Source organism: Mollisia scopiformis, assembly GCF_001500285.1.
Source record: "Mollisia scopiformis unplaced genomic scaffold LY89scaffold_29, whole genome shotgun sequence".
Taxonomy (NCBI): Eukaryota; Fungi; Ascomycota; class Leotiomycetes; order Helotiales; family Mollisiaceae; genus Mollisia; species Mollisia scopiformis.
The window spans coordinates 512,290-538,628 of NW_017263609.1; the positions used below are offsets into that span (position 1 = coordinate 512,290).

The 26,339-nt window shown below is 47.2% G+C and overlaps 10 protein-coding genes across 10 annotated transcripts; 4 read left to right on the forward strand and 6 right to left on the reverse strand.

The window, feature by feature from the left end:
- Positions 1 to 966: 966 nt before the first annotated feature.
- Positions 967 to 2,462, reverse strand: LY89DRAFT_701409 (alpha/beta-hydrolase; the record flags this gene model as incomplete). The annotated part of the gene is made up of 6 exons (XM_018217192.1): positions 967 to 1,128; positions 1,185 to 1,289; positions 1,348 to 2,089; positions 2,165 to 2,257; positions 2,291 to 2,357; positions 2,396 to 2,462. The coding sequence occupies 6 exons, from the start codon at positions 2,460 to 2,462 to the stop codon at positions 967 to 969; spliced, it is 1,236 nt and encodes a 411-aa protein (XP_018063740.1).
- Positions 2,463 to 3,297: 835 nt separating this feature from the next.
- LY89DRAFT_741101 (uncharacterized protein) lies at positions 3,298 to 3,698 on the forward strand (the record flags this gene model as incomplete). The annotated part of the gene is made up of 3 exons (XM_018220663.1): positions 3,298 to 3,420; positions 3,475 to 3,599; positions 3,650 to 3,698. The coding sequence occupies 3 exons, from the start codon at positions 3,298 to 3,300 to the stop codon at positions 3,696 to 3,698; spliced, it is 297 nt and encodes a 98-aa protein (XP_018063741.1).
- Positions 3,699 to 5,153: 1,455 nt separating this feature from the next.
- LY89DRAFT_761956 (N-alkane-inducible cytochrome P450) lies at positions 5,154 to 6,767 on the forward strand (the record flags this gene model as incomplete). The annotated part of the gene is made up of 4 exons (XM_018221560.1): positions 5,154 to 5,188; positions 5,237 to 5,699; positions 5,749 to 6,277; positions 6,409 to 6,767. 4 exons carry the CDS (start codon positions 5,154 to 5,156, stop codon positions 6,765 to 6,767), a joined length of 1,386 nt encoding a protein of 461 aa, XP_018063742.1.
- A 68-nt stretch (positions 6,768 to 6,835) lies between these two features.
- On the reverse strand, positions 6,836 to 7,649 carry LY89DRAFT_788258 (uncharacterized protein; the record flags this gene model as incomplete). Its single annotated transcript, XM_018223154.1, has 1 exon — positions 6,836 to 7,649. One exon carries the CDS (start codon positions 7,647 to 7,649, stop codon positions 6,975 to 6,977), a length of 675 nt encoding a protein of 224 aa, XP_018063743.1. The 3' UTR covers positions 6,836 to 6,974.
- Positions 7,650 to 10,499: 2,850 nt separating this feature from the next.
- On the forward strand, positions 10,500 to 12,419 carry LY89DRAFT_788259 (uncharacterized protein; the record flags this gene model as incomplete). Its single annotated transcript, XM_018223155.1, has 8 exons — positions 10,500 to 10,616; positions 10,666 to 10,804; positions 10,853 to 11,040; positions 11,094 to 11,130; positions 11,182 to 11,249; positions 11,301 to 11,677; positions 11,763 to 11,830; positions 11,968 to 12,419. The coding sequence occupies 8 exons, from the start codon at positions 10,500 to 10,502 to the stop codon at positions 12,417 to 12,419; spliced, it is 1,446 nt and encodes a 481-aa protein (XP_018063744.1).
- A 662-nt stretch (positions 12,420 to 13,081) lies between these two features.
- Positions 13,082 to 13,966, forward strand: LY89DRAFT_761972 (NAD(P)-binding protein; the record flags this gene model as incomplete). Its single annotated transcript, XM_018221561.1, has 2 exons — positions 13,082 to 13,699; positions 13,817 to 13,966. 2 exons carry the CDS (start codon positions 13,082 to 13,084, stop codon positions 13,964 to 13,966), a joined length of 768 nt encoding a protein of 255 aa, XP_018063745.1.
- Positions 13,967 to 14,370: 404 nt separating this feature from the next.
- On the reverse strand, positions 14,371 to 16,307 carry LY89DRAFT_701413 (cytochrome P450; the record flags this gene model as incomplete). Its single annotated transcript, XM_018217193.1, has 5 exons — positions 14,371 to 14,795; positions 14,849 to 15,413; positions 15,484 to 15,563; positions 15,617 to 15,719; positions 16,134 to 16,307. 5 exons carry the CDS (start codon positions 16,305 to 16,307, stop codon positions 14,371 to 14,373), a joined length of 1,347 nt encoding a protein of 448 aa, XP_018063746.1.
- Positions 16,308 to 16,634: 327 nt separating this feature from the next.
- On the reverse strand, positions 16,635 to 18,627 carry LY89DRAFT_286113 (uncharacterized protein). Its single transcript, XM_018206485.1, has 3 exons — positions 18,318 to 18,627; positions 17,352 to 18,264; positions 16,635 to 17,302 (listed from the first exon to the last, which is right to left on the reverse strand). The coding sequence occupies exons 1-3, from the start codon at positions 18,361 to 18,363 to the stop codon at positions 16,777 to 16,779; spliced, it is 1,485 nt and encodes a 494-aa protein (XP_018063747.1). The 5' UTR covers positions 18,364 to 18,627; the 3' UTR covers positions 16,635 to 16,776.
- LY89DRAFT_286120 (uncharacterized protein) lies at positions 18,610 to 20,874 on the reverse strand. The gene is made up of 2 exons (XM_018206486.1): positions 20,475 to 20,874; positions 18,610 to 20,422 (listed from the first exon to the last, which is right to left on the reverse strand). The coding sequence occupies exons 1-2, from the start codon at positions 20,663 to 20,665 to the stop codon at positions 18,892 to 18,894; spliced, it is 1,722 nt and encodes a 573-aa protein (XP_018063748.1). The 5' UTR covers positions 20,666 to 20,874; the 3' UTR covers positions 18,610 to 18,891.
- A 1,851-nt stretch (positions 20,875 to 22,725) lies between these two features.
- Positions 22,726 to 25,694, reverse strand: LY89DRAFT_628514 (uncharacterized protein). The gene is made up of 6 exons (XM_018211183.1): positions 24,930 to 25,694; positions 24,232 to 24,878; positions 24,122 to 24,169; positions 23,731 to 24,055; positions 23,354 to 23,613; positions 22,726 to 23,297 (listed from the first exon to the last, which is right to left on the reverse strand). Exons 1-6 carry the CDS (start codon positions 25,311 to 25,313, stop codon positions 22,865 to 22,867), a joined length of 2,097 nt encoding a protein of 698 aa, XP_018063749.1. The 5' UTR covers positions 25,314 to 25,694; the 3' UTR covers positions 22,726 to 22,864.
- Positions 25,695 to 26,339: the final 645 nt, after the last annotated feature.

The window sequence follows — 26,339 nt, forward strand, 5'->3', positions numbered from 1 at the left end:
AGCCACAATGTATTTAGTAGAAGTACAATCGTGGTCAATTGATTATGGAGATGAAATGTTTTAGCTACGGGCTGAGATCGGCCCGATATCCAAGCAGCTATGCAATCATGGTAAAAAACTGGCATTGGCAGCATTGCTGTGAGCTTAGATATCAGCCGCTTCATATCATGTGTCATTGAATATCATGGTCCTTTATATCGGCAGCTGCAAATACAAAGAAAGCCACCCTTTCGACCCTTGTTGAGCGTGCGAATGGATGTAAGCTCCATCTTTAAGTGGTCTTGTATTACTTCTTGATGACCTCTGTCTCACATAGGTTCTTGTATGCTTCTCTTCAACTTAACATGCTGACGCGACTTCGTGTGCCCTGCCATATCTTATGCAATCAGCCACTTCTTCGACCTGGACAAGCAGCACAAGCAGCGCTTTGTATCATCAGGCAAGGTGGTGCTTATCCAGAAATAAGAACCTCCTCCAACAATATCCAGATCCATATGCTATCAATGCTCTGTATCAAAATTATAAACAACAGCGATATTTCGGAAAGTGTCCACTTTATGTTCCTTAGGAACTTGTTTGGGCTCCTTGATCATCGTCGCTGAAACTTGACAAAACTAATGTGAGAGAACAGAGGTCAGATTAAGTGCTACTAGCTAAAAGTTGAATCGCGTGATAATGCAGTAAATCTTGCTCAGGTGAGCTTCTCAAGGTGCTCAGGTTACTCAGGCAAGTTGACTGGGCCAAGGGTGAGCCAAGTGTGAGCCAAGGGTGATCAGGGCCTGAGCAAGAGCTGCAAGCTTACTAACTGTATGTGACACACAAGAAAGAGAAAATTAATTCATGATATCATCGTATGTCATAATTCTACTTGCTTTTTACAAGATGCAGAAAGGAAAGGTCTGGAGTTTTGAAAAAGCTACGTACTGAGCCCGACTAAACTGAAGAGAAGCCATGCGCTACCTTTTTTCAACAACTAAAGATACTCGTATTAGAAAGTGTGCTGCTTCCGAAAAAAGATCTGATATCTTCAATCAGCAGATCGGGAGTTTCGACAGCAGCAAAGTGTCCACCGAATTCATGAACAGTCCTCGCTACAACGTTGCCCCCACGCTGAGCCCAGTCCAGTGGCTAAAGGTTCGTTAAAGCCATAGGTTAGGGATCTTCTCCGGTTTCGGGATACTCACAGTTCTGTACCATATGTCTGCTGGAAACTCTGAAATTGCAACGGGCTGGGACACGTACGGAAACGTGGTTGAGTTAATCAACAAGCCATCTTCCACGACATAGTCCTGTCACAGCATTAGTCGATATCAGTCTTTTTTACGAAACGATCCAAGTCAGGCTTACATTCACCATCTCCTTGTAGAACCTAAATCCTGCATATGGACCTTGGATCCAATACATCAATGTCCATGTAATCAGTTCTCCAGCACCCCACCAATAATCGTCAACAGTCAGGAACATGAAATCGTAAATGTACATAGCGAACCCTACCGGACTATCCGTCATAGCATGCCCGATCTGCAACGGCTGAGTCTGCTGCTCAAATCGGTATCCGCTGCTCTTATTCTCGAAATTCCAGAACTCTTCGATGACATAGTTCTCGTCCGCCGTTGTGTTCCCTGCAAAATACCGTCCGAAGTCTGTCGCATTGGGTTGAATGAGCCAGAAGTTGTTGAGCATCGAGACGACGGATTCGGGGTGTGAGGATGCCATGAAGCGCGTTATGAATCCCCCTATGTCCCCGCCTTGGACTACATAAGATGTGTAGTTGAGTTGGTGCATCAGGTTGTTAAAGGCCTCGCCGGCGGCTCGAGGACCGAAGAGGGGAAAGAGCGGAGCGGGGGAGAATCCGAAGCCCGGAATGGATGGCGCAACGACGTGGAATGCGGGAATTGACGAGTTGGGTGGGTTCGTTAATGGCTCAAGTAGGTTGGCGACTTCGAGAAAGGAGCCTGGCCAGCCATGGACGAAGAGCAATGGTATTGCATCTGTACGGTTGGAGCGGTGATGAACAAAGTGGAGGGGAACAGATGCGTTGTAGTTGGAGTTAGGAAGGGCGTTGACCGTGGTGGTATACATCTTGAACCTGCAAAGATAATCTGTGTCAATTTTCTGCAAAAAAATACCTAACAATCAGGGCCTGTCTTCATAAGTAACTCACCGTGTATTTATGTCATTCTGGACTTCTGTCCAGTTATACTCGTTGGTCCAGTAATCTCTAACAGAAGTTGCACTGTGTACTGGAGGCCCGTCACTTCAATCTGGTTGCTGTACATCTACGGGAAACCGAGTGAGACCTGCTTTTTGTTGGGCAAGAGAAATTATCTCTGGCTTCACTGCAAGTTCAAAGGGAGCTGGTGAAGGGCCGTACGTTGCGCTCCATTCCACAGACTGTGAGGCCAGAGCCAGAGGAGATAGAATGCCCCATGCAGCGCCAGAAATGATATAAAACTCATCATCTTGATTTTGTGCGTTCAGGATATTCAATCGCTGTTCAAAAGTAGACTTTGGATCAACTGCTCAGACGACTTTGAAGAGGCGCATCTTTCTACTTATGAGTGAGCATGTTGGTAGCTCCCAAAGAACTGCACCTGAACAGGCGGTGAAACTTCAGCTCGAATATAGCAGTAAGTTTGGAACTCCTTACTGGGTACGTACCCTGCCTTAGTCGTACCTGGAGCCGTACCGTTCGTACCTGACATGGTTATATCGATAAGAGCTCCAAATCAAACGTGGAGTTACACTTCACAAATGACTTTTTCCATCATGGCGATCCTCTGAAACGGGCATGTTCCGAAGGCTCCATATATTGACATATATTGACATATGTTGACAACACGTGGAAATCTCGCGAGGAGTGTTGACTTATCACTGGTAAGATTATAGCAGGGTCGGGCGGATCATACCGAATCAGGCGAAATGATTCCAACAAGAATTCCCGCTTTGGCGAACATCGCTTAAATAAGGGGTATTGCTCTGGCGAAGACTTCGGAGTCCTCGGAATCTTGGTCAGCGGTTCAAGAATTGTTCAACGATTTGCAGTGAGTTGATATGGAACTGTCCAATAAGTGAGATTCTCATGCAGCAGACTCGTCATTTGCTTTTGGTAATCGCTGATCCAGATCGCTGTGACTCAACCTACTTATGTTATTTTGCACAGATTCAGTTCATAAACAAGAGGAGCGGACCTTAATTAACGATATCCAAAGCGGTACACAGCATTTCACTCTTCGATTAAGATCAAGGAGATTTTCCCTACGAGTCAGCGTCGGCTCATTTCACAACTCCAGCAATATGGCATCTAGCATAATTGAAAGATTTGACAAGCTCTCACTCGTGGCGGACGGGCAAAATCATGCAGATTCGGCTCGAACCATCCTCGCAACCGTATATCCACGACCTGGGAAGACCGAAAGAGTGAGTCAAACACAACAGGACTCCTCGTGGCTGGTAATCGCTAATTCCATCCAGATCATCGAGCTCTATCAACCCATCCTCAAAGACGGAGCAACCAAGGAGCCCGGAACTATCCAATTCCAACTCTTTGTCGACATCAACCCCGAAACAGGAAACGAGGAGATATTTACTATTGAGAAGTAAGTCTTCTAAAGACATGGTGACATTAAAGCTAAAAGATTATTGGCAGGTTCAAGAATCTGGAAGCCCTCGATTGCATCAGCAGGGAGAGACGTTGAATGATTTCAACAGGATTACTGCGCAGGAAGATTTGCTTGCTAAACCGGTATTGGTACACGTGGTCAAAGCAGTCAGTGGTTTCGCTATTTAGGTTTGCAACTTGTGATTATTACAGTGGGCATGTCAACAGCGCTGAAATGATGGATGCACACTAGTAGCCATCAACACATGTTCCATTTCCAGTTTGGACTAGATTGGCAGTGTAGTGAAAAGTGGTTATTGTTCATCAAAATCGACTAAAACCGATAACAATACCTCATCTCCTTTCAAAGTAGAACCACTACCACCAACCAGGGTATCTCCGTCTTCCAGACGCCAAAGTATTCGCTCCTCCCATCCTATCCATATCCACCTTTCCATACGTCACATCTCAATATATCGTACCACCCCATCGTGTTTCCTGATTTCTACATCTGCAGACAAGACAGATAGTCTAGTCATACGTAATGCGTCCCTTACTCCCAAAAGCTAAATTCCAGCGCTTCAGGCCCCAGCGGCGTACGTAGAGGACTCGTGGGATGACTGTATATTGATGCATCTCGTGCTGAACGTGGAAACCCATTCTGGAGACTTTGTTTCGGAGTTGTGGTTTTAGTGACTGTCAAGCACACACGGCAGCTGTTAGTTGGTTTCGGGAAAGAGGAAGTGGGTTGTTGTATTTGCTTACGAAAAAGATAGTGATTCGATGATTCTGTCCCAAGTCATTAATTTCTTAGAGATTTGACGATCGAGGTGTTGTGGGGAGAAGTGAACATATGTTTTCGTGGTTGTGATAATTAACTTGTTTTTGATATAGAAGGCTATTTTGACGTAGGCCAAGGCTGCACCGCCTGGCGCTGTCGTGTTCCTATTATGTAAGCAAGCCTTGGACATCTGGTGCATCATTTTCAGGGGACCTTCGCTTATCTTAGCGAGAATGCCCAGACGAGCCGGACTATCTAGGTATTGGACATAGCAGCATTGATATCGATCACTATTCTCACACCTGTGACCAGCTTACCAGGTTCACGGATAGTTTATGCCCAACAGTATCCAATCGCAGCAGTGATTAAGCTACCGGAAATGTGCTACAAGCTTTGAACAGGGCGCCTCTGGCACACCACACCGCTCCAGTGAGACCCTTGATGTTGCCAACGAAAAAGATTACCACCCCACGAATTGGAGTTCAATGATCCCCCTGCTTATTTCCCTGTTGCATTCCCGAGTAATGGTTGTCTGTTCATGCTTCCAACAAGTTACTGTGCGGCTGCAGATACAATTATCCGGGTTCTGTACAAAGAGAGCGTGGTGCAGAACCCAGGGGCTTGTTGGTTCCTGCCTGATAGTTTGATATCCGGCACCTCGACACATCACTGCGTTGCCATCGAGTATCGAGTAAAGTTAATCAGGCCTTTGTATCCCACGAATATTTCATTGTTGGCTACCTTTCAAAGTCTCTCTACTCGACCGCAAGTATGTGGACTGTTAGCTTATTTGTTTCAACAATATTGTTTGTTATTTTCAAAATAATCCGCTTTGTTGCATATACACATGCTAGAAAGCAGCACGGCTGCGAAGAACCTCGAAAATATCCTCATAAAGACCCTCTATTAGGACTGGACTATTGGCGAGCACAGAGAGAGGCGGCACAAAAGAGCCAATGGCTACCAACCTCGAAACGTCTTTTCGCAAAATATGGAAAGACCTACGAAGTCAACAATTTAGGTCAGCGTATGATCCACACAATGGAGCCGCAGAATATCCAAAGTGTCTGGGCAACAAATTTCAACAGTTGGGGCCTTCAACCTCTGCGTGAAGGAATCGCAGTTCCGTTCTTCAATCATGGCATCAACACCACGGACGGGGATTTCTGGCGACATAGTCGTGCCCTAGTTCGACCAACGTTTGCTCGTATAGAAGTCGCGAACCTAGGTTTCCTCGAGAAGCACGTGGATCGGTTATTCGATCAATTACCTATAGATGGATCGACAACGGATCTTCAGCCCTTGTTCTCGTGCTTGGTGGGCTTGAACCAAGTTTTGGGAGCACTGTGGATACTACGAATTACAGTTTCTTGATTCTAGCACTGATTTTCTTTTCGGGGAGTCAATGAATTTGCTTCTACCCGATCAGCGCCAAGAATGCATGAGCTTCATCAAGGCATTCGACTACTGTCTCTATGGTCTTGGACATCGTGTTAGACTGGGCTCACTACGATTCTTGCATCGGGATAAGAGATGGCTCGCTTCAATTCAGGTAGTTCATGAACAGGTTGATCAATACATTGAGAAAGCCATTAGGTCTATTCGGGACACCAATGGTTCTGATGAGCTAGCCAAGAAGGCAGACCGATATGTTCTTCTGAACGAAATGGCTAAGCAGACCCAAGATAAGTTAGATCTGAGATCGCAAATCCTAACCGTTTTCATGCCCGGTCGTGACTCAACTGCACATGCTCTCAGCAATGTTTTCCATGTTCTGGCTCGAAGACCTGAGGTGTATAAGAAGCTGCGAGAAGAAGTGCTGCTACATGGGGATGCTAAGCTCACATTTGAAACTCTGAGGTCTATGAAGTACCTGCAATGGGTCTTGAATGAAGGTACGAGGCAAGATGTTTTCTTTTTCATGCACCTTTCTCGTACTGACCACGGTCTACAGGTCTTCGCACACATCCGATCACTGCTCAATCCTATCGAATGGCTCTTCAGAACACATAATTGCCCACTGGAGGCGGGAAAGACGGCAAATCGCCAATATATGTTCGAAAAGGAGACACCGTCATGGCTAGTATGTGGGGTCTGCACCAAGACAGAGACATATGGGGTGAGGACGCCGCTGAATTCAACCCTGAAAGGTGGCATGAAATGAAACCGATCTGGACATTCGTACCATTCCTTGGCGGTCCGCGTACCTGTCCTGCACAGCAGTTGGTGCTGACGCAGAATGCTTATGTTCTTGCTCGATTTGTGAGGGAGTTTGAACGGATCGAAAGTATAGATCCAAATCCGTGGACTAAGGCGCGGAGAATAGGATTTCAAAGCAAGTTCGGGGTGAAGGTGAAACTTGTCAGAGCTGTCTCCCACAACTAGGTAGAGAAACACCGTAATTAGTCCAAGGACACTTCTATTCGATGACATGCTCAGACGTAGTACACAATGCACATTACGAATTAACGCTGATTTTCCTGCATCAACTTGTCCCGAAACTATCTCCCCCATCATCTAGCCACTTTCTCTCCTCCTCCGTGCTGTCCCTCCCTAATCCTTTATTCCTCCAGGGAAATCGCCCAAACTTTTTCAACGGCTCCAGATTTTCTGTTCAAATTCCATCGCTCTTTCCACAAATCTTGAACCCATCTCATCCCCTTCCGTTTTCGATATCTCCAGCATCTCCCCTAGAGCGGACTGAAACATCTCATGGTCTGAGACGGACTCGCTGTGCTCAAGGTTCATGTAGAGCCAGATCCGCCAGACAGGGGATTTGGCGAAACATTCAGCGTGGTCTAGACCAACTGAGCGGATTTTGGCAGCAGCGGCACGGGCTAGACGATCATAATGGGTGTATACAGCAGCTTGACCACGGTAGACGTTTCGTGGAAATTGGTCTAGCAGAATGGACAGGGCAAGGGCAGAGTGTGCGTTGTTTGGGATTGTTCCGCTATCCTCGTTTGATGAGTGAAGATGACGAATAAATGGCGCAGCTATCTCATCGTACAGGGTTCGATCTCCTTCAAAGCTTGTAAAAGGAGGGAGAATCAGATTTTCTGGACCAGTGCTGGAAAGAGCGCGCCCAGCAAGAGTGCAAACTTGCTCGTCTGTGGACGAGGACGAGCCAAACCATCGAAGGACGTCTGATTGTGTGAATTGGGAACTGGGCTTTGGGTAAGTTGGTAGCCAAAAGCGGAGGATTGAGGCGTAAAATCCCGGGTTAAAGAGCTCCGGGTCAAGGATGAACGTGACGGGGGGTGGCATGCTGTCTTCTCGCGTGAAAAAAAGGGCGAGAAGGAGTAACAGTAAGCTACTCTGCTCGCTGCGCCAGATATGCTTTTAAGATGGCGCAGCTGGCTCGATTATTATGAAACTAGTTGTGACTACAATAAAGGAGAGTTTTGGGAAAGAGTTCTGGGGGGAGGAATCTCAAGTGAAAGAAGTGTAATTTTGACTCATACGAATTATATGGCATCCCAAAGTTGGGCACGTCAGCAATACCAACGTGTTGGGTTACGTCCATTAATTTTTCAGGATTTGATCCGGTGGCATTTTCCAGCGAATCGGCTGAGCCACAATTGATGCAGAGTCCGGGTTGTTATTCCTCTTCCCAGCTTGCGAGCTGCTGCAGTTCACCAACATGCATGTTCGGGTTGGTTTGGTTGAGCGGACTTGCATCCGGTTCATGCACCGATGCCGATCTTAGATTAGCACCTCCATGTCGAAGCAAGAGTCGGGAATCAATCTCAAGATCCACGAGGGTGATTGAGGCTAGCGGAGATGCATCCAAACTAAACAAGCCTTTTCCGTTCTTATCTATAGTAGTTCGATAGATTGGAGACACCCCGCTGAGAACAATAGTGACAAAAGAAGGTCCGCTAACGGCACGGCTCGCTGAACTTGACCATTTCTCTCTCTCCAGAACATTTGACAACGGGACCTCATTCTTCTATCAGAGGAACAGTCCAAATTCCAATACTTCGAATTGGCATTACGACGGAAGCAGTATGTCCAACGGCATCACGCAGAGAAACGTCTCCTGGCCATACGCTACGGTAAGTCGTGGATTCACGTACAAGACGGGGCTACTTTGTCGTCATTGTCTACTTCTTTTCCATCTCCGAGTGATGACGGCATCCGCTGATTTTCTCGAGGTAAGAAGCACTCGTTCTTCCTCTCTGTTCTGCATTTGACATCGGGATCGTATCACTTGATCATACTCAACTTATGTCTCCTCGAAGCCAGCCCCCTGGAGTATTCGGGATTACCGGATGGGCTCCGGTTGTAGTCAGGGGTCCGTTAGGACGTTTAGCTTAGCGAGAGATTGGGGGTTCGTTGGAATGTTGCGCAATCGAGCATTGACATATTTTAATAAATTTATATTCTCAGCTGCATCGATCCTCTTCCACTCTCTATAATCCTTAGGTCTCAGTCCTTCATGCCCCAATCCTCACTTTTCTATCTCTCAGTGTGTTGGCTTCCGTTCATATCATGTGTCTGTGGAAGGGCACAATGTTTGATTACAGCTGGACCAAAATCCGTGAAAAGGAGGAATCAGATACTGTGCGTGCGAGTGAAGGAGAGGAGGAAAGAGAAGTATGAATGGAGACTTGGAGAGCCAGAGAGCGCAATGTCTCACAAACCCAACCTAGTTCAAGCAAGAGAGTGGACGGAGAGAGTGAGCTATTTCTCGGGCCGTTCAGTGTCCACACGCTGCAGCTCCAAAGCCTTCAGGCCTGCAAGAGGATATCGTTTTGAGATAAGTCGGAGCGCTGGTCTCATAGGATAATCCAAATGTGTGTGCATCCGCATCAAAGATTTCGCAAGTATTGCCTGACAGAGCAAGGAATTAAGCTGGTAGAATTCTTCTTCACAGTTCTATTTCAGAACCAAGACCCTTGGTTGCGTCTCAGATCTCATTCATTTCGGACGACAAGATCTGCGCTGGGTTTACTCCCCGATCATAGAGTGAGGGGTCCGTACCACAGACTGAAACGGGAGAAAAAGCTTCAAAGGATCAGGCAAGCCGTTCCTGGAGAATACATTACAGGACGGATAACCGACATGCTAGCTCAGTAAAGTGCTCAGCCCAGTCCCTACAGGTGAAAGTCGTCACCAGGGTCTGGAGCGGGTTGACATGGACAAAACTTAAAGTCCAAGCTTACGAATCAAAATTTGACTTCCCGCCGAGGAACAGATGCGGGGGTCTGTGAGCCGCCAAAAGTAAGCCCTAACGTTCTCCAACACAGCCGTCTATTTCCCGTAACTGATCAGACCACCAACAATTCTTTTCTTCTTTGTATCATCTGTGGGCTCAAGCGTGGGAGAACCTTCATTCCCATACCATTTCATCCATTGACCAGTACAATTTTAAACGATAGTTAGCGAATGTTCAAAGGCAGATGGCCGTGAGATGTGAAAGTTCGCTTATGAGAATTTGACTTTCACTAGTAAGTATCATTCAATGTCTAGATACATGGGACGAAACCTAGATCGGATAGCAGCCGAGAAACCGGTTTATTACCTGCATCCGACCAATTGGGTGGTCAGGGGTAGGAGATCGGCTGGTCTCGATAAGGCGGTTCAGGGACCACCGTGGCAACCACATGCGAATGCGCGTCCCTGAGGGTATGCCGTAAGGTTGACCAGGCCAGCGATCAGGCCCGCCCCTCCTCATCTTCCTCAGATTGGAGCGTTTCGAAATGAAATTTGTCTGGCATCATGCGGGAGCATTTCCTCTGGCACATTAGTCTAGAATTGTGTCAAAGCTTCTATGGAAAGTTATTTTGCGCTTGGACACTCTGTCTTCAATTAAGGGCCGTGCATTTAAGTTTTTGACTTGTGTCTCCGTCAGGAACACTACACTACTGCCATTAACAGCGCGATGCTAAATCCCCAGCATTACATGAAATCGCTCGGGGACAGATCCGGATGGTGTCTCTCCTTGTAGTCTCAAGTAGACCTGGAGTTAAGTCTGAATAGTTGGGTGCCAATTGAAGTCCTTCTTCGGCTAAGTGACGATCGTCCACCGCATAGTGCTTTTTGTACCGGATGCAAACCAGTCATTAAGTACCTTCGCCCCTTCTTCACGGCTATGTTCAGACGTTCACAACTATGCTACTGGTAGTCGGGAGGTTCTTGTGGGTCCTGTTCTCGATAATCTGCTTTTCTGGTACAGCTCTTGGTCAAGAGAACCTGACTGAGGTACTCTTATCGTATCCGGCATGCTCTGTAAGTACACACTACATTTTGAATTGCAACAGAGTTGACGATATCCCAGGCAAAATGTTCAGCAACATATCTTCCAATAGCGAACTGTGCATTCACGGATCTGCGCAGTTGCATGTGCACCAATTATACTCTCCAGTATGAGATTGGTGCTTGCGTCCTGAGTACATGCAATATCACCGATCAGATCAGTAGGAACTCTTCTTCCTATCTTCTAGTGTTGATACTAAAGGCTGCAGTTTCTTCGACCATCACCCAGAATGAGATATGCAACGGTGTTCCTCAACCATGGGAAGGTGGCCGGGCCATCCGAGCATCTATCATTATTGCATGTTTCACGTTTCCCATCATTGGACTACGGTTCATCACACGAATATATATCACAAAGAAACTCTGGTGGGACGATTGGACAATTCTCATAGCAACGGTGACTTGTTATCTAGGCTTCAAGAAGTTGCAATGCTGATGTCAGAGTTTCAGGTTCTTATGCTACCTAATACCGCTATTCCGATATACTGTCAGCCAAGCATTTCCTTAACTCAATTGCGTGAGAACTGATATCCAACAGTATCCTATCACGGACTGGGACTTCATTTCTATGATGTACATCCCGCTGATACACCAAACTTGGAAAAGGTACTTTCCACATCAATCTCTTCACTTCAGCAAGCTCACCAACGTATCTAGCTCTTCTACATCTCCCAAATATTTTACGTCCTCATACAAAATATCCCAAAGTTCTCCATTCTTCTTCTGTACCTCCGCATCTTCCCAACTCCGCGCTTCCGCAAAATGCTCTTCATAGCCATGGCCTGGCAAGTAGCTCATACCCTCGCTTTCCTCTGCGGAGTCGCCTTTCAATGCGTTCCTGTCGATTCGTTTTGGGACCCATTCATCAAAAAGGATCATTGTATCGACATCGCGACTTTGACATACTTCGGTGCCGGATTTTCCATCTTCGAAGACATCGTTATCATGTCTCTGCCCGTCTACGAATTGAAGGGTCTTAATTTGAGTTTACGAAAGAGAATGGCGTTAGTTTTCATGTTTGCGCTGGGATCTTTGTGAGTTTAGCTCTCTTGTGTTCGCATTTTGCGACCGGATGAGAACGAAGTGAATGCGAGGCTAATGATTAATGTGTGAACCTAGTGCTTGCGTCACCAGTATGATAAGGTTGAAGTTTATGATTGGATTTGGGAAGAGTATCGACTCTACTTGTGAGTTTCTCCATTTTGTTTCGCGTTTCAGATAACCTTCTTGGGAAAGTACACTCCACCCACCTCCCTACCGATCGCACAGCCGTGGCAGATAATGTCGAAAACATTATAGGCACAAGCTGATTATGAGCCAATAGGGACGAATGTCGACGTCGTAATTTGGTCCCAAATCGAAACCTACACGGCAGTCATTTGTGGCTGTCTAATGTGCATCCGACCTCTCTTCATCAAATACATCCCTAGTGTCTTTTCCACGAAAGCCTCGCAGCCCTCCTCGAGCCAGTTACACTCGGCTACTTGGGGTGCCAGGATCTCTAGTCGGATCAAAGCTGAGAGAACTAGTCGTTATGGCAATAGATTGGATGACGAAGAAAGTATCGAAGTTGGGAAGGGACTTGAGGCTGGCAATATGGAGAGGAGAGGAAGTCAGGGAAATGTGATAAAGGTTACGACTGAGAACGTGGTCCAGTACGAGATGAAGCGAACGTCAGAAAGGAGGGCGGGCAGTCAGGATAGCGACGACATCGCGGATGAGCTGGGGCTGGGAAGTAAAGAGAACCTGAACGATAGGTCTGTTTTAAAAGTTTGAGAGAGATAGTTGGAGCTGGAGCTGGAGTTCGGGATGGTTATGTACGTTGGTCAAGTAGAAAACAGGTGGGTCAGTGTCTGGTCCAGGCAGACAGACCTCCAGGTTAAGCGAATCATTGGCGAGCGAGCGCGAGCGCCGACAAGTTCTAATGACTTTTTAAATCATGATTTTATTCCAGCTTTCACCTCTTATTTCCACTTTCTTCAGTCGATCTTTGGAAGGACATCCTTACTTTCCAATTGATTACTGGAATTTATGAGGCTGTCTAGTTCCAGTCGGAATTTTAGACCCACCTGAAATTGGAGGTGGCGAGGATTGGATGGCTTTCGAAGTTGGTGTTGAAATTGTGAATAAATTGTCGTTCCAGTAAGATTGAAGTACAGGTGGATCTGGAGTTACCAGAGCTTTGACTGGCTGGCCCACGGAGTTACGGTATTCAAGGTAAGCGTAATAACATTATACAGATCTTACTATTCGCTAGTTTGTCCTGCAACAGCTTGCCAACAGTTACAAGCTGCACTAAACCAACGTTGCCGCCTAAATACCAATTCGGTCCATGAGTAAACTTCGATTTTTTATTTGAAGTGGCCATATATTGAAAATACCACGCCTATCTCTTGGTCCGATTTCTCAAGACCACCATCTTACCACCAAATCCGTATATGTCTGACCCAAATTCCATGTGGCGTGCCGCTCGGCACCCGCCCGCGAACCCAACATCTCTCTCATTCAAGGACAAAGCCGTACTTGTGACGGGCGCAAACTCAGGTTTGGGTCTTGCCGCTGCCATCAAATATGTAGCACAAGGTGCATCGCCTTTGATTCTCGGCGTACGCAGCCACGAAAAAGGCGAGCAAGCCAAGACGACCATCATCAACGAAACACGTTGCTCGTCCGATATCTTCATCATCTTAACCCTAGATCTGGCGAGCTTCGAATCCGTTCGCGACTTTGTCCAGACTCTCAACGCGAAAGTCCCACGCCTGCATGTGGCTCAGCTTGCGGGCGGTGTTACGAAGGTCAACTATGAAATTACTACAGATGGTTACGAAAGCACTCTGCAGATAAATGCGCTGTCTCCCGCTCTTCTAGGCTTACTATTACTCCCCAAGCTCCAAGCGACGGCTTCAGAATCCCCTCATGGCGAGCCAAGCCACCTATCCTTCGTCAACAGCATCGCACACCTAGAAGTTAAATCTACGGATCTATCACCAGACCAGACTTTGATCGAGCTATGCAACGACTCGTCGAAATGGGACTTCCAAAAGCAGTATTTCCTTGTGAAACTGGTGGCATGGTTCGCAGTAAGAGGAATAGTGGAGAAAAGTGGTACAGAAGGAAGAGCCGTCGTCAATGCGAACTGCCCCGGCTTGTGCAAGACAAACATGCTCCATGAGCTACCGTTGGCTGCCAAAGCGGCGATGGCGGTCACATTATTTGTTATGGGGCGCAGTGCGGAGCAAGGAGCGCGGACTATGGTTAGCGCTACTGGTCTGGGGCCGGAAAGTCATGGCAAGTTTTGGACAAATGACATTTATCCACCGTAGGTTGCCATTTCATCCTAGTGAGTTCCTGTTGCTAAAGACAGATTCTCTAGGCCGAGTGAGTTATTGGCGAGTGAGCGTGGAGACAAGTTGTATCAACAGACGTGGAATGAAACTCTGAGTATCCTGCGCAAGCACTTGGGGTCGAATGCCATTTGAGGATGCTCTTAGAGTGATCAACATAGGGACTCCGGACCAAATTGCTCTTGAGGGGTGGCGTCAAGAAGTTTCTTTACTTACTTGGTCATTGAATGACATTGAAATAAGCTATTTTCATGCACTTAGTCTCAGTGTTCATCTAATATTTCTGATAGCTTGCTACTGTCCAACTTTCGCCACAGGATTCACATTTTGATCTCAATTCACTTGTCCTGGTGATTTCTTAGATCACTATCATTACAAGATTGCTACAGAGACACTTTACACTCCTTGAACAAAAGAGGCAATGCCGGATTAGGCACAATAAACAAATTACTTGGCAAGAACCTAGGCATCTCCTCTGTCCCTTCCGCATACCTGAACTCATAGTGCGTAAGCAAATGGATAATCAAAAGCTTCAACGTCTCCTGAGCGAAGAAGCGACCAGGACATGCGTGGCGTCCCGTTCCCCAATTCAACATATCCTCTGATACTGATGCGAAATGGAATTTATGCGTGTCGGATTCTTGACGCTTGCGCAAGTGCCGGTACGCATCGAATGTATCTGGGTGAGGATGTATGGCGGGGTCGAAGCCGTGATGGTAGCTGGGAAATGCCATGGTAAAACCACTGGGTATTTCCAAGCCATCTTTGAACTTCCAGGTGCTGGTAGGGATTCGTTGAGCGGAGGTATCTATTATCACAGGTCAGTGTTGGGTGTGAACACCAAATCCCTATCCAACTTACATTGAGTCAGAGCATGCACCCGCGCGCTTTCCCGCATAAAACTATCCAGTAGTCTGAGGTCTCCCAAAGCCTTCCGAGTCCATACACCGCCTGGTAACTTACTTTGAACTAGTAGTATCTCCTGGGTAACATCAGATAAAGCCTCTGGATGCTCCAACATATCAAATATATTTGCAAGACACGCGCCAGAAGTACTGTGAATAGATGCCGTCATAATAACCAAAAGGTCTTGGGCCAATTGATCTGGCGTTAAGACTTTTCCCTGTGCAGTATGTGCGTCCAGAAGCCATTGCACACCATCCTCATATTTGCGTGCTCCTTTGTGCTTCTTAACTCCTTTAGCTTTCAACTCCGCTGTGGCATCAATACGACTCTGTAGGACCGGTGTTAGAAGTTCACGCGCACGAGAGCGGTGCTTCCACATCGTCTTGACGCCGTCATTGATATACTGTGACAGCCAATACAGCCAACGAGGGTACTTTGCCCTCACTTTAGACGGCGCGCTCAAAGCAGCCGAGACGTAATCCATCGAAAGCCTTTGCCATTCCGAGTCGAGGCCATCCAGCTATCCAATTTCCAAGGTTAGTCTTGCCCTCTGCAGTCTTATTCTATACGCGCAAAGGAGAATCACTCACTTTAGGCCCAACAATAGCACAAGCCGACATACTCGCAAATATCTTTATAAGCAACGGATATGGTAGCACCGAGGTCCATTCTAGGTGATAATTAGACTTGGAAAAGTAAACCTCGCTGTGCAAGTGACTGTACCTGAGCACGGAGGCATTTCTTTGGCATAAGCAGCAGCGCATGCCCGTTGCAGCGGTTCAATCAAGTAAAATGTTCCAAGATCAATACCGTAATATGTACCTCTCTCGCCATGAGCTTTTCATAGACTGACCAAGTGCTCGATTCAGTCCTTGCCTTGCCGCGAGGGTAACTTCTTCCGTGATACCAGGTGCGCCAATTTGAGTGAGAATGGATTGCTAGAACATAGAATCAGTAGCTTTGGCGCCGAAATCAGCGACTATGTGGGTGGGTTTCCTGAAATTACCTTGTCGATGTGTTTCCAAAAGCTGATCTTCTCCTCGGGAATCCATTTGATTTCTTCAATGTACTTAACTGGTTACATGACCATCGGGGTCTCGCATGCAGAATGGTGATCCCTTCTTGAGATACTATTCATACTCCTTAGCATAGAAGCAGAACTGAAAGACAAAGGCCGCGCAAACGGAATGGAATTGAAGGTTCAAAGAATGAGGAGCGTTTATGTGTGATGAGTGCTCACTTTTCCGTATCCTCTGCGTAATATACTCTCGCTCTCAGTCTTATATCTAGACGCCGAATTATCTCCCTCAAACTCCAAATACGGCAGATCCAGCTTCGGCGGTGATGATGCCCGTTTAAAGTAGAGCAGCCATGCGCCAACCGCGATCACTGCCACGTATAGGATAACAGACATCATCGCCTAGGTGCTTTGGGCAAGCATTGCGCTCGAGAAGGAGTTTGGAAAGCCGAAAATGTGGTTTAATCTGAAGATTAAGAATTTTTCATGTAGGAGAGGCTGTGTTGGAGAAAGTGCTATGATGGAAAAAAAAGTGTTGGAAGTGAATGCAGTCAGCAAAGGAGGGATTAGCCGGTTGGTAAGCACTACCAACCAACAATATATATAGCAATTCGCCAGGTAGGTTTACGAACAGAGTTTCGGCTCCGAACTCTGCGTCGTAGCTTATTTCCCTTCCGATTTCATTCAGGATTTGGAGTTCCAATGTTTTTACATTTTAATGTACTCCGTGCTGCCTCACTATATCTCGCTTCTCGTTCAACGTGGAGAGAGGTGAGAAATTAAGCGAGGAGGGCAAGTGAAGTCTTACGCAGTAGCTAGTTAGATTAGACAAACAAATCGTAAATAGAGAATAGGTATCGCGTCTCTATATTACACTACTCCCCGACTCCTGAACACGCTCCACCCTCATCTCACCTCCACCCCTCCCCTCCTCAACCGTCTCCCCACCACACAACTCATGAGCCTCAGGGACCGGCTTAAAATAATACTCCCCCAATTCATTCACCTGCACCGGCAATCCCTTCTCTTCATTCTTTCCACCGCCCGGAAGTTCCGCCCCTATCGAATAGCCCAGCCGCGGCGCGACCGTTACTGTCATCCTATTCCTCTTTTTATGCCTCAGCCAGAAAAATGTTGCGCCAGCTGATAATACCGCTATTAACGGTATAGCTATTCCAAACCCCGCTTTTGCGCCTGGTGAGATTCCTGGACTTGGGCTGTCAACTACAGGAGCTGGTGCTGTGGACATGCTGCTGTTGATGGTTCTGCACTCGAAACCTCCCTGGATGACCGTGAAATCCAGCGCCTTGTACGTTGAGCAATCGAAACTAGAGTCTGTGGTTTGGATACTCATGGCTTTTTTGACGCTCACTAGACTCGAGAAATTGGCTCTGTCCAAGATTAAACATATGTTCTGGAGAGTAGGAGAAAGGAACTTACGAGTGGAAACCTCCTTCAAGATCCATGCCCCCGCCTACTGTTTGGAGGGCAGTAAGTGCGATGGACCGCAGCGCATTGTTGCCAATCACGCTTAGATTGCCGCCAATCAACCTCAGGGAACCAAGGCCAAGTGTCGTTAATTCAGGACTCGATACAACGGAGAGAGATCCCGTCCCTACTGCGTTTTCGAAAGTGCCAATGGTGGTCAATTGAGGGGCATTTAGACCAACTTCCAAGGAGCCGTATATTCCGAAAGAATTATTGACGACGGCAAGAACAGGTAAATTGAGTTGCGGAACATTTATCGCGGTGATGTTGGACGCCCATACGAGCTTCGGGAAAGAGAATGTGGCCGCACCATTTGAGTCGAAGTTCAGTGAGGTAGATATGGAGGCAAGATTGAAAGCCAGGTCGCCGATTCTGAAATTGTTGTTGATGTCCAAAATCTCTGTGTCGTTAGACAAGAGTGGAGCACTCCCTAGCGATGTATTCGATATCGTCATCGACTTGGTTGTAAAGCCTTGCAAAGTCTCGACCGAACCCAAGCCTGGTAGTGACGAAAGTGTCAAACTTCCCGCGGAACCCAAGCTGGGGAAATTAAATACATCGAACGTGTTGCTGAGATTCGTGATAATGATATCTCCCGAGATGTTGCTGAGTGACGAGGATGAGAGACCTGTCAATAAGTCGGCGCTGTCTGCGATCAGGTTTCCAGTTATATTTTGTGGACCATCGAAGGAAATTGTGCCGTTCACAGCTGTTGAAACCAAGACTGACCCCGCTATCACAAAACAAGTTGATAAAGCTTTCGCATCTGCCTGTGAATTGATCGTAGTGGTAGCCGAGGACGGTGTGCAAGTCGTGGGCGGCGTAGCAGTGATCTGACGTTTCTGTATCTGACGAGTGCCTCGAACTTGAAGAAAAGGATTAGTTGCGGGCGAACGAATATTTCTCCAGATCACATACCCGAATTGCATTGCAAAAGAACAAACAGCGTCGACCACAAGAACATGTTGCTACACTTGGTCGGTGACGAAGCCAAGATATCTCAATGATTCACAAAACTCGCAACACAGAAGAGTCAAGTTCCACAAGATGTGGGAAAGCTCCACCACTTGACAAGCAAACAACCTCGATGTTGGTGTTTCAATGTCTCGCCCAATTGAACGAAGAAATTTGGTGAACCAGGTACGGCGGACCGTTCCTGCTCCGCACCCGTCAAACACCAAGGTTAAATGTTTCGGTTGTCGCCGTTGCGCGGGGTATTGCAAGGATGTAAGGCCTCAACCGCATCCAAAAAAAGGATCGTGAGTTGATAACAAGAGTAGAGGCCGATGTTGGGACCCTCAAACATGAAGCAGTATCAATTAGCGCCAACGGACATCAGGGCAGAACACAGGTTTTGGATGAAATGTTGGATCGCAAACAGAGGATATGCGTTGAAGAAGAAAATAAATGGGCGACTACCAAACGCTTGCCGTTCCTTGAACTTGGAAGCTGGATGTCTGCAAAATTGATGCGGAGTTTTTCCCATTGTCGTCTATACTGCAAAGTCTTTCCTCACTTCCCATCCATCTCCAGAGCGTTTGGGTTTTAACGATATCCCAATCTGCGTCGCTCCAGGCTCGACCTCGATTTCGACCGTTCCGTGTTCACCGATGTCTGCCATTTCGATCTCTAGATTCGTCGGCAAGGGTGTTCCGGAAAACGTTTCATCGCGTAATGTTACTGTTCCCATCGAGACCGGTATTGATGGTGGTGTGCCCAGGACAATGAGGGGCGCTGCTTTCCGAAGCATCAATTGAGCCCTTTCTTTCAACATCTGGTTCTGACTCTTTGTGGCGATTAATACTAGAGGAGGTATAATTCCTAGATCAAATATATGAAGGGATGGACATCCAAGTTGTCCGGCTATCCATTTGGTGTATATCTCTTCAACCACCTTAAGGAATTGTTCAAGCACGGATGTGGGTTCTGGTGCTTCGGGTGTGGTGACTCCAAAGCAGATCCAGATATGTGCAGTGAGGTACATGACCCGTAGCCTGTAAATCTGTCCTTCATCTCCGTCATTGCGCGGTATAGGAAGTGTAGCAACCAGGCTTTCGAATTGTGATAGCCATTGGGACAAGTCCGCGAGAAATCCGGAAGCTTGAAGTTCAAGGTCGTCCCAGCGTACTGCTGCTTGAGGGTTGTAGGCCAAGACTGCTCCTATGCGCACGAGTCTGAGTCCCTCTCGAACCAATGACTCCATGGACGTTCCCGCTACCTGCAAAGAAGGAAAAGAAATCATTGTAGGCATATGAGGGCGTAGCTCTGGGATGGACTCGTCTAATGAAGTGCTTTGATGACTCAGTCTTCCAAAGAGGGTTATCAAATTCTTCTCCAAAGAGCCTTCGCTTAGAACTCGATTCCCAATCTTGGAAGATTTCCATCTGCTCAAGATCTCCACACCATTGTGCATGTGAAAGATCGCTGCCAAGGAGTTGCCAGAGACGAAGTTGAATATAACAAACAGGGCACAGACCATCAAAGCGACTTCTTCTGAATCTGTTCGCTCTCGCAGAGCCCGAGCCAGCTCTGATACGGCGATATTGTAGTGATGGCGAGCATATTGCGAGCGACGAGCCGATACTTCTGGAGCAAGTCGAGGATCGTTTGGTATGCCCTCTCGTTGAATTTCAACGTCTTCATGTATCTTTGCCAATGCAATCATGGCGTGCCGAGTAGCTGGCTCAGAGTTCGCTGTCTGAGGAAGCTGGTACTTCCAGAAATTCTCCACTAGCCAATGGGACATAACCGTCGCAGTGCAACATCGGAAGTATTCGAGAGATCTATGCTCACAATGCGTCCGGTCGGGGTACTCTGTTAGTTGAGGTGGTATGCGATGATTCAGTTTGATAACGAGATGCAGCTGCAGAGCGGGAGTAGCAGGCCGCAGCTTTGCAATCTGCATTGGATGTGGAGCTGTTCCTTTCAGTTGCGAGGGTTGACGGTATCCATCGCATTGGCGTCCAGTTAGAGTACACCTCATACAAAATGGCTTTCCTTCGTCGCACTTTATACGCCGTATTCTGTTCTGATTAGTGAAACTGCAAGATAGGTGGGTTAAATCGGGAACAGTACTTGCAGGTGATGCATCCCGTCCGGGTTTTCGGTTTCCCCATTCTCCCGCTCTTGGGTTGGACCGCTGCCATTTCAGACAGACTCGACTCGTTCTTTGACTTTGCGATCTGGTCGGAATGGCGCTTTCCTCGGATACTCAAATCGGATTGCTTCTCCATACCTGACTGGGACCCGCGATTGTTTGACGACATCTTGGCAGAAAAATAAAGTTCACGGAGCGATTAGCAACTGATAGATGATGAGCTAAGTGAGCTTGTTATATACATCTGAATGCATTGGGGCCAATTCCAGACAGTAATTGTAAATAAGCTTCTGACTTAGGTATCCTGGTGTACCTACTGTACAGTTGCTGCGGTGAGGCACAGACATGGGGGGCCCGGAACGGCAACAGCTTCTTGCAGGGGATATTTAATCCTCGAAGCGCTTTGTCAGCGGGGACTATTTGATTGGAGCAGAGAACGTCCGCGCCGATTTCGTTGGTTAGGCACACTGTAACCCTGTTTTTCATCCGGTCTAGAGTCAGACTCTCTGTTGCTGAGAATCGGTGGGAGCAACTTCGCCTCTCACATAACATAGACATAAAACATAGAAATTGATTTTCCAGCTTTATCATCAGTCCCAAGCGGAAGAAATTTTTTTGGAAAAATGATGCCCAGTCGAATCGAGTTAGACGAGTGACCTGAAAAATAAGACGCAACGAGAAATTCAAGACGCTGGATAAACAGCCAGATCAGAATCGGAGGAAAGCTTACGACTCTACAAGGAGCAGACATAAAACAAGGCTGGCAACAATGCAACACCATCACTGAAGGGATATAACGGATAAGACGGTTATCAAATTACTCACCGCTAGAGGGTCAAGAAGTTTGCCGCGGTTCATATCGTCAAAACCCTCAACTGCGTCTATGACGACCCACATTCGCCTGTTGTTGGATTGCCATACAAGCAATGACAGAAGATTAGACGAGTTGAGGCTGAGAAGAGCCATGAAGAGCATAACGATCCGGCCGTAAACGCAACAAATGCCTATTCCAGAGTAGCGTAGATCTGACCGAGTCTGATTGGATCTGTGGTACGAGCGAGCAATTCTTCAGGGTACCTCCCCTGGGTTTGGACCGTTTTAGAACCCACGATCGTGAATTCTGGGTCACCGCTGTAGCATCCGCCTGTGCTTCGCATGGCGTGCCCTTCGTGGGATGGTGTAGTGCGGGAGTCATACAAGTCCAATGAACGACATGCGTATACGGTATAGAGTATAGCCTATGAGAGCTCCACCCGAAGCCGAAGCCGAGTAGCGACCGGAGCGCTTGAAGCGAGACGCGGAAGCATCCATTCTTCGGCCCCCAACGTGATATAGGTGACTGACTGCCGGGATTCTGGATCGTTTGTCAGCTCGTAAGGTACAAACGGAGAAAGTGTAGATACGGCACGATGACGATGACGCACACTCGTTTCGCTCAGTCGCCCACCAGGCGATTCGAAGCACATTTCACCGGGTTCTCGTTTATCTCCAAACTCCATACCGGTGACGAGATAGGTAAATTTTACCCAAAGAGGTAGTAGCCCTCACATCTGTGAGGCGGAGGCGGGGTTTCTTCTTTACACTTCGCTCAATTGGATGCTCGAGTGCAAATCCTATTTTCTGCTTGAGCCTCACAGGATCAACTTGATGGCAAGGGAAAGTCGAACGAACGACGTAGCATCTCAGCTCCAGTTAAAATAGAAGTATGGGTGTTATCTGTGGGCAAGGGCGTCGACTGCGCAAAAAGTTGTGAGATTGAGAAGGAAGACATGTTCCGGGCGAGATCGATTAACGAGTAAGTGAAGGTGGCCGAAGGCGGTGCCTGCTGGCAGAATCGCCCCTTCCAAACGGAGTTCCCAGTCACATGAGAGTAATATGGCAAGAGCTTCGGAGATTAGAAACTCGAGCTTCCTTCTCATCTTGTTTTCTCTATTTTGTAACACTTTGAGATTCACTTTCGACATTTCTCGTAATTCTCTTTTTAAGTACCTATTCAATAAAGTGATAGTAATAGCACTGATAGAAAATCATTCTAGCTTCAACGGATGAACAACTCCATGCCTAGGCAGTTTCTGGCATTGCGATTTAACTCGCCGAAATGTGGAAGGACGGTCACTATCACGCTGCAAAGGGCAGAATGATATTCTGCCACACTTCACCGCAACTTGATACTTGCATTTCCAAAAGTTTAACAGAAATTTTCAAAGTAGAATTTTGTATATCACAAAACTTCGGATGAGGGTATAGAAATCCCTAAATCATTTCATACAAAGCAAAGTATCAACACTGCTGGATCCCCGACTATCAACCCGCCAAAAAAAACCCCCCTCCAGGAATCTCCAGACAGCTGCTATCTTGAATTTGCAAGCTAATGCTCACAGAAAGAGTAAGAATGGTGATGCCACTCATCATCCGCAGCCAGAGAAAAAGCACTCCTCTCACTCATCAACTTCTCCCTATGCTCCCTCGCTTCCTCCTCGCCCATAAGAAGCGCCCCTTCGCCTTCAAAATGCTGAAGCAACATCTTATTCAGCTCTGGCGGCAGCTTTCCTTCTGCCTTTTCACTCGGATCGATGGTCACTCCTTTCTGCTGAAACAATTCAACAAGTTCGGCTGGGAGCTTAGAGATACTCTCGTCAGAGTCAGAGAAGATGGATTCGGCCCACCAATTGAGCTGCTGAGGAGGCACGTTGGCTGTTGAGATGATGCGGATGTGAGGATCGACGAGCCAGAGTGCGACGAAGCGTCTGTGTCCTGGTTTGGTGGGGTCGATCAGGCGGAAAGGGGATACGCGATGTTGGCTGGAAGATCAACAATCAGTCTATTTACAAAGGTCCTGGGTAAGGGTGGAACTTACAAAACATTAGGGAAAGCAAGCAATCTTCCTTCCTTCGTTTCAACACTCCCATAGTTCTGGAGACACGGAGCGTTCCCGCATCCAAGTTCGGTTCCATAGATATTTTCCATCCAGTGGTACGCGTCCTGCCCGACTGTGTATTCGTCATTTATGTAGGCGGATGTTTGCATGCGGAAGGATAGATTGTTGGAGGTGATGTTGTCGCTGTCGAGATAGTAAAGTGCTGTTGCGCAGATACGTTCATTCATCTGCCCTTCGACCTTCAAGCGTTACATGTCAGCTTTGATACTACAATATGGCGAAGAACTAAAGACGATGCGAATTTGAGCATAAAATGCTAAGAGAATTCAAGCGACGATAAAATGTTGGCAACTTACATGCCAACCACCAACAGGAAACTCCGGCTTCCCAGGTGTCAACTCAATGCTCGCCATCTTGACAATGATTTGCAAGCCCGTATCCTTGAACTGCTTCGAGAGTTGCACGCTTTCTTTAGGAACATAGAAATCGTCCACGGCCTTGAAGGGATCAGGCTGTGGCTGAACAGGTTTTCGAATCTTGTGCCATCTCTTCTCTGCTCTACGCCATTGCCTATCTTCCTCATTGTCGTATTCTTCGGAGTCATCAGATTCAGCCTCTTCTTCCAAATCGACCACAGCTGTCGGTGAAGCATCGGAATCAGAGGCCTCCGCTGTATTGACACTTTTTACGACTTTATGAGCGATTCGGTGGAGCTGATTGTGTTTGGGGAGTTGAATGATCACTTACGGTGTTTCTTCTTGCTCGGACGGGTCCCAATTGTCACCATTATCGTCACTGTAAGGAGTCTCATCAGGAAACTTCTCTAAGCTTGGGCCTGGGCTGGAGGAAATACTCACTCAGGGTGTGAAGGTTTAGAAAACCGAGATACCGTACGCCCTGCGCCGTGCTTTGTATTGTGATAGTCTATGCGACGTGCAAGACATTGATCCCAAGCCGGGAGCACCGTCTCGATGAATTTCTCAATGGTACGGTACATATCGGGGTACTTCCCAGGATGCAGATTGTTGATGTAACTCGTGAACTTTACACTACCATCCTTTTGAAATGCGACATTTGAGGGAAGCCATTGATACGTATTAGACCAAAAGTTCCGTGGTGGATAGCTGCCACCGATACCAGAACTGTATCTGTCGTTGGTACCCAGTTCAGAGTCATCTTTGTCGATGACTTCCCCTTTCCCAGCCCATTTTTCAATGGCATCATTGACTCCAACAACTTCTTCTTTGAGAACTCTGCTCCGGCCATAGACGAGGGGATACATAGAAGGATGGAGGAGATCCTGGACCATTTCGCTGGAGTTGGGATGCCAGTCTGGAGACGCACTTTGGTCCGCTTTCAACTTATCAAAGGCATTTCGCAGCTCAACTTGCATGTCAGAAGAGATAAGCGTATCTGATTTGACGACGGTTGCACAAGCATCGAGGGTGGGAATCAGCGCTGACTCTTTATAGTACTGAGCCTTGCTTCGAAGCTCTTGTACGCACTTCTTCTGATCAGCAAAATCCGAATCTTATCTCCAGTCGCCCAAACTCACATAGTCAAATGCTTCATTCGACATGATGCCCGTCAATGGTGTGATATGGCTGCTCACAAAGGTGGTTTCATCGTCACTTCTCTGGCCAGCCCATCTATTATGAACTTTTCCTCCAGTTGCTTGTTTCCATAGCGAGTCATCCGGGTATTCGAGTGCTTCTTTACGCCATTTGGCGATAATTTCGTCGTCGAAGACTTTCTTTTCCCAGTCGGGCTTGTCCATCAGCCTGTCCATGATGATCATCATGGCGACCTCGCGGACCGGTAGAAGGTCAGAGTCTGAGCCCCAGCAATTCCCATGAATGCCCAAGGGATACGAGTCGTTATCATCTTGATGGAAGTGTCTCAAGGGAAGACCAAGGCCTGGATAATCATAATCCGCCATTGTCACGAAACGGGACTTTTGAGGTGGTGTTTGGCTTGAAGGTGACTTTTGCGAGGGTGGCCTTGAGTTGTTTGATCATGAAAGAGACTGACGCAGAAACGGGACGATGAGGGGTATTTATGGTTGAGCTATAGCATTGCTTGGCTATCAATGACACTGCTGCTATGCAATGCTACGTCGCGTAGAGAGACGGGATTGTTCAGGCGCGAGAAAACGTGACCCAGTGCCGTACTCGGTATTCCAGGCAGAATGCCTATTTTTGGGCTTGCAGCCTGGGCGAAGCTGGCTGGGCCGCATAAGCGCTGTGCGGTAACTTTAGAGACTTCGATTCCGTGCGGGTTGCCTCTCACCAAGTCTTTGGATGTTTCAATTGAGCTGTTCTTCAGAGAGAGAGAGGAAGTCGGAGTGAGATCATCGCGTGAAATGAGATGAGGTCCTTCGGGGCGGTGGAAGATGGCAGAATTTTCAATCAAATTCGTGTTGCCTTCCTCCCGTGTGTTCTTCATGATAGGAGATACAACAACTTCCCTTTCAGATATGTATGTTCTCGAGACGATCCTCGTAATTTTCTTACGGTAATATGTTGACCGAAACTTGCTTTGACGATGCGATGTGTGACAGGTCCGAAGTCAAGACTTATGAATCAAGCGTTTCAAAAAGCCTCGAAAGGCGTTTTGCAGCTGAAGAGATGACTGTCCCTATGGAGTCCTTACGTCTCTGCAATGAAACGATCCAAGTGGAACTTCTTCTACGAGTGTAACGAACATTGTCAAGTCAACATTCAATCAATGCAATACATTTGATCATGTCGCAACTTGTATACTACGAAGCATCAGAGAAGAGACAAACGTCGAAGAGAATGTATGAGAACAAAAAAGTCACTATTGGGTACATACTCTCATGTTCATCACGCAGGCGAGTGGAATGAAGTGTTCATTCACTGGACTCGGCCCTCCCCCAAACCAGAATATGAATCACACATCGTGATATCTTTCTTGAACCTCAAATCTTCTCCAGACAAAGTTT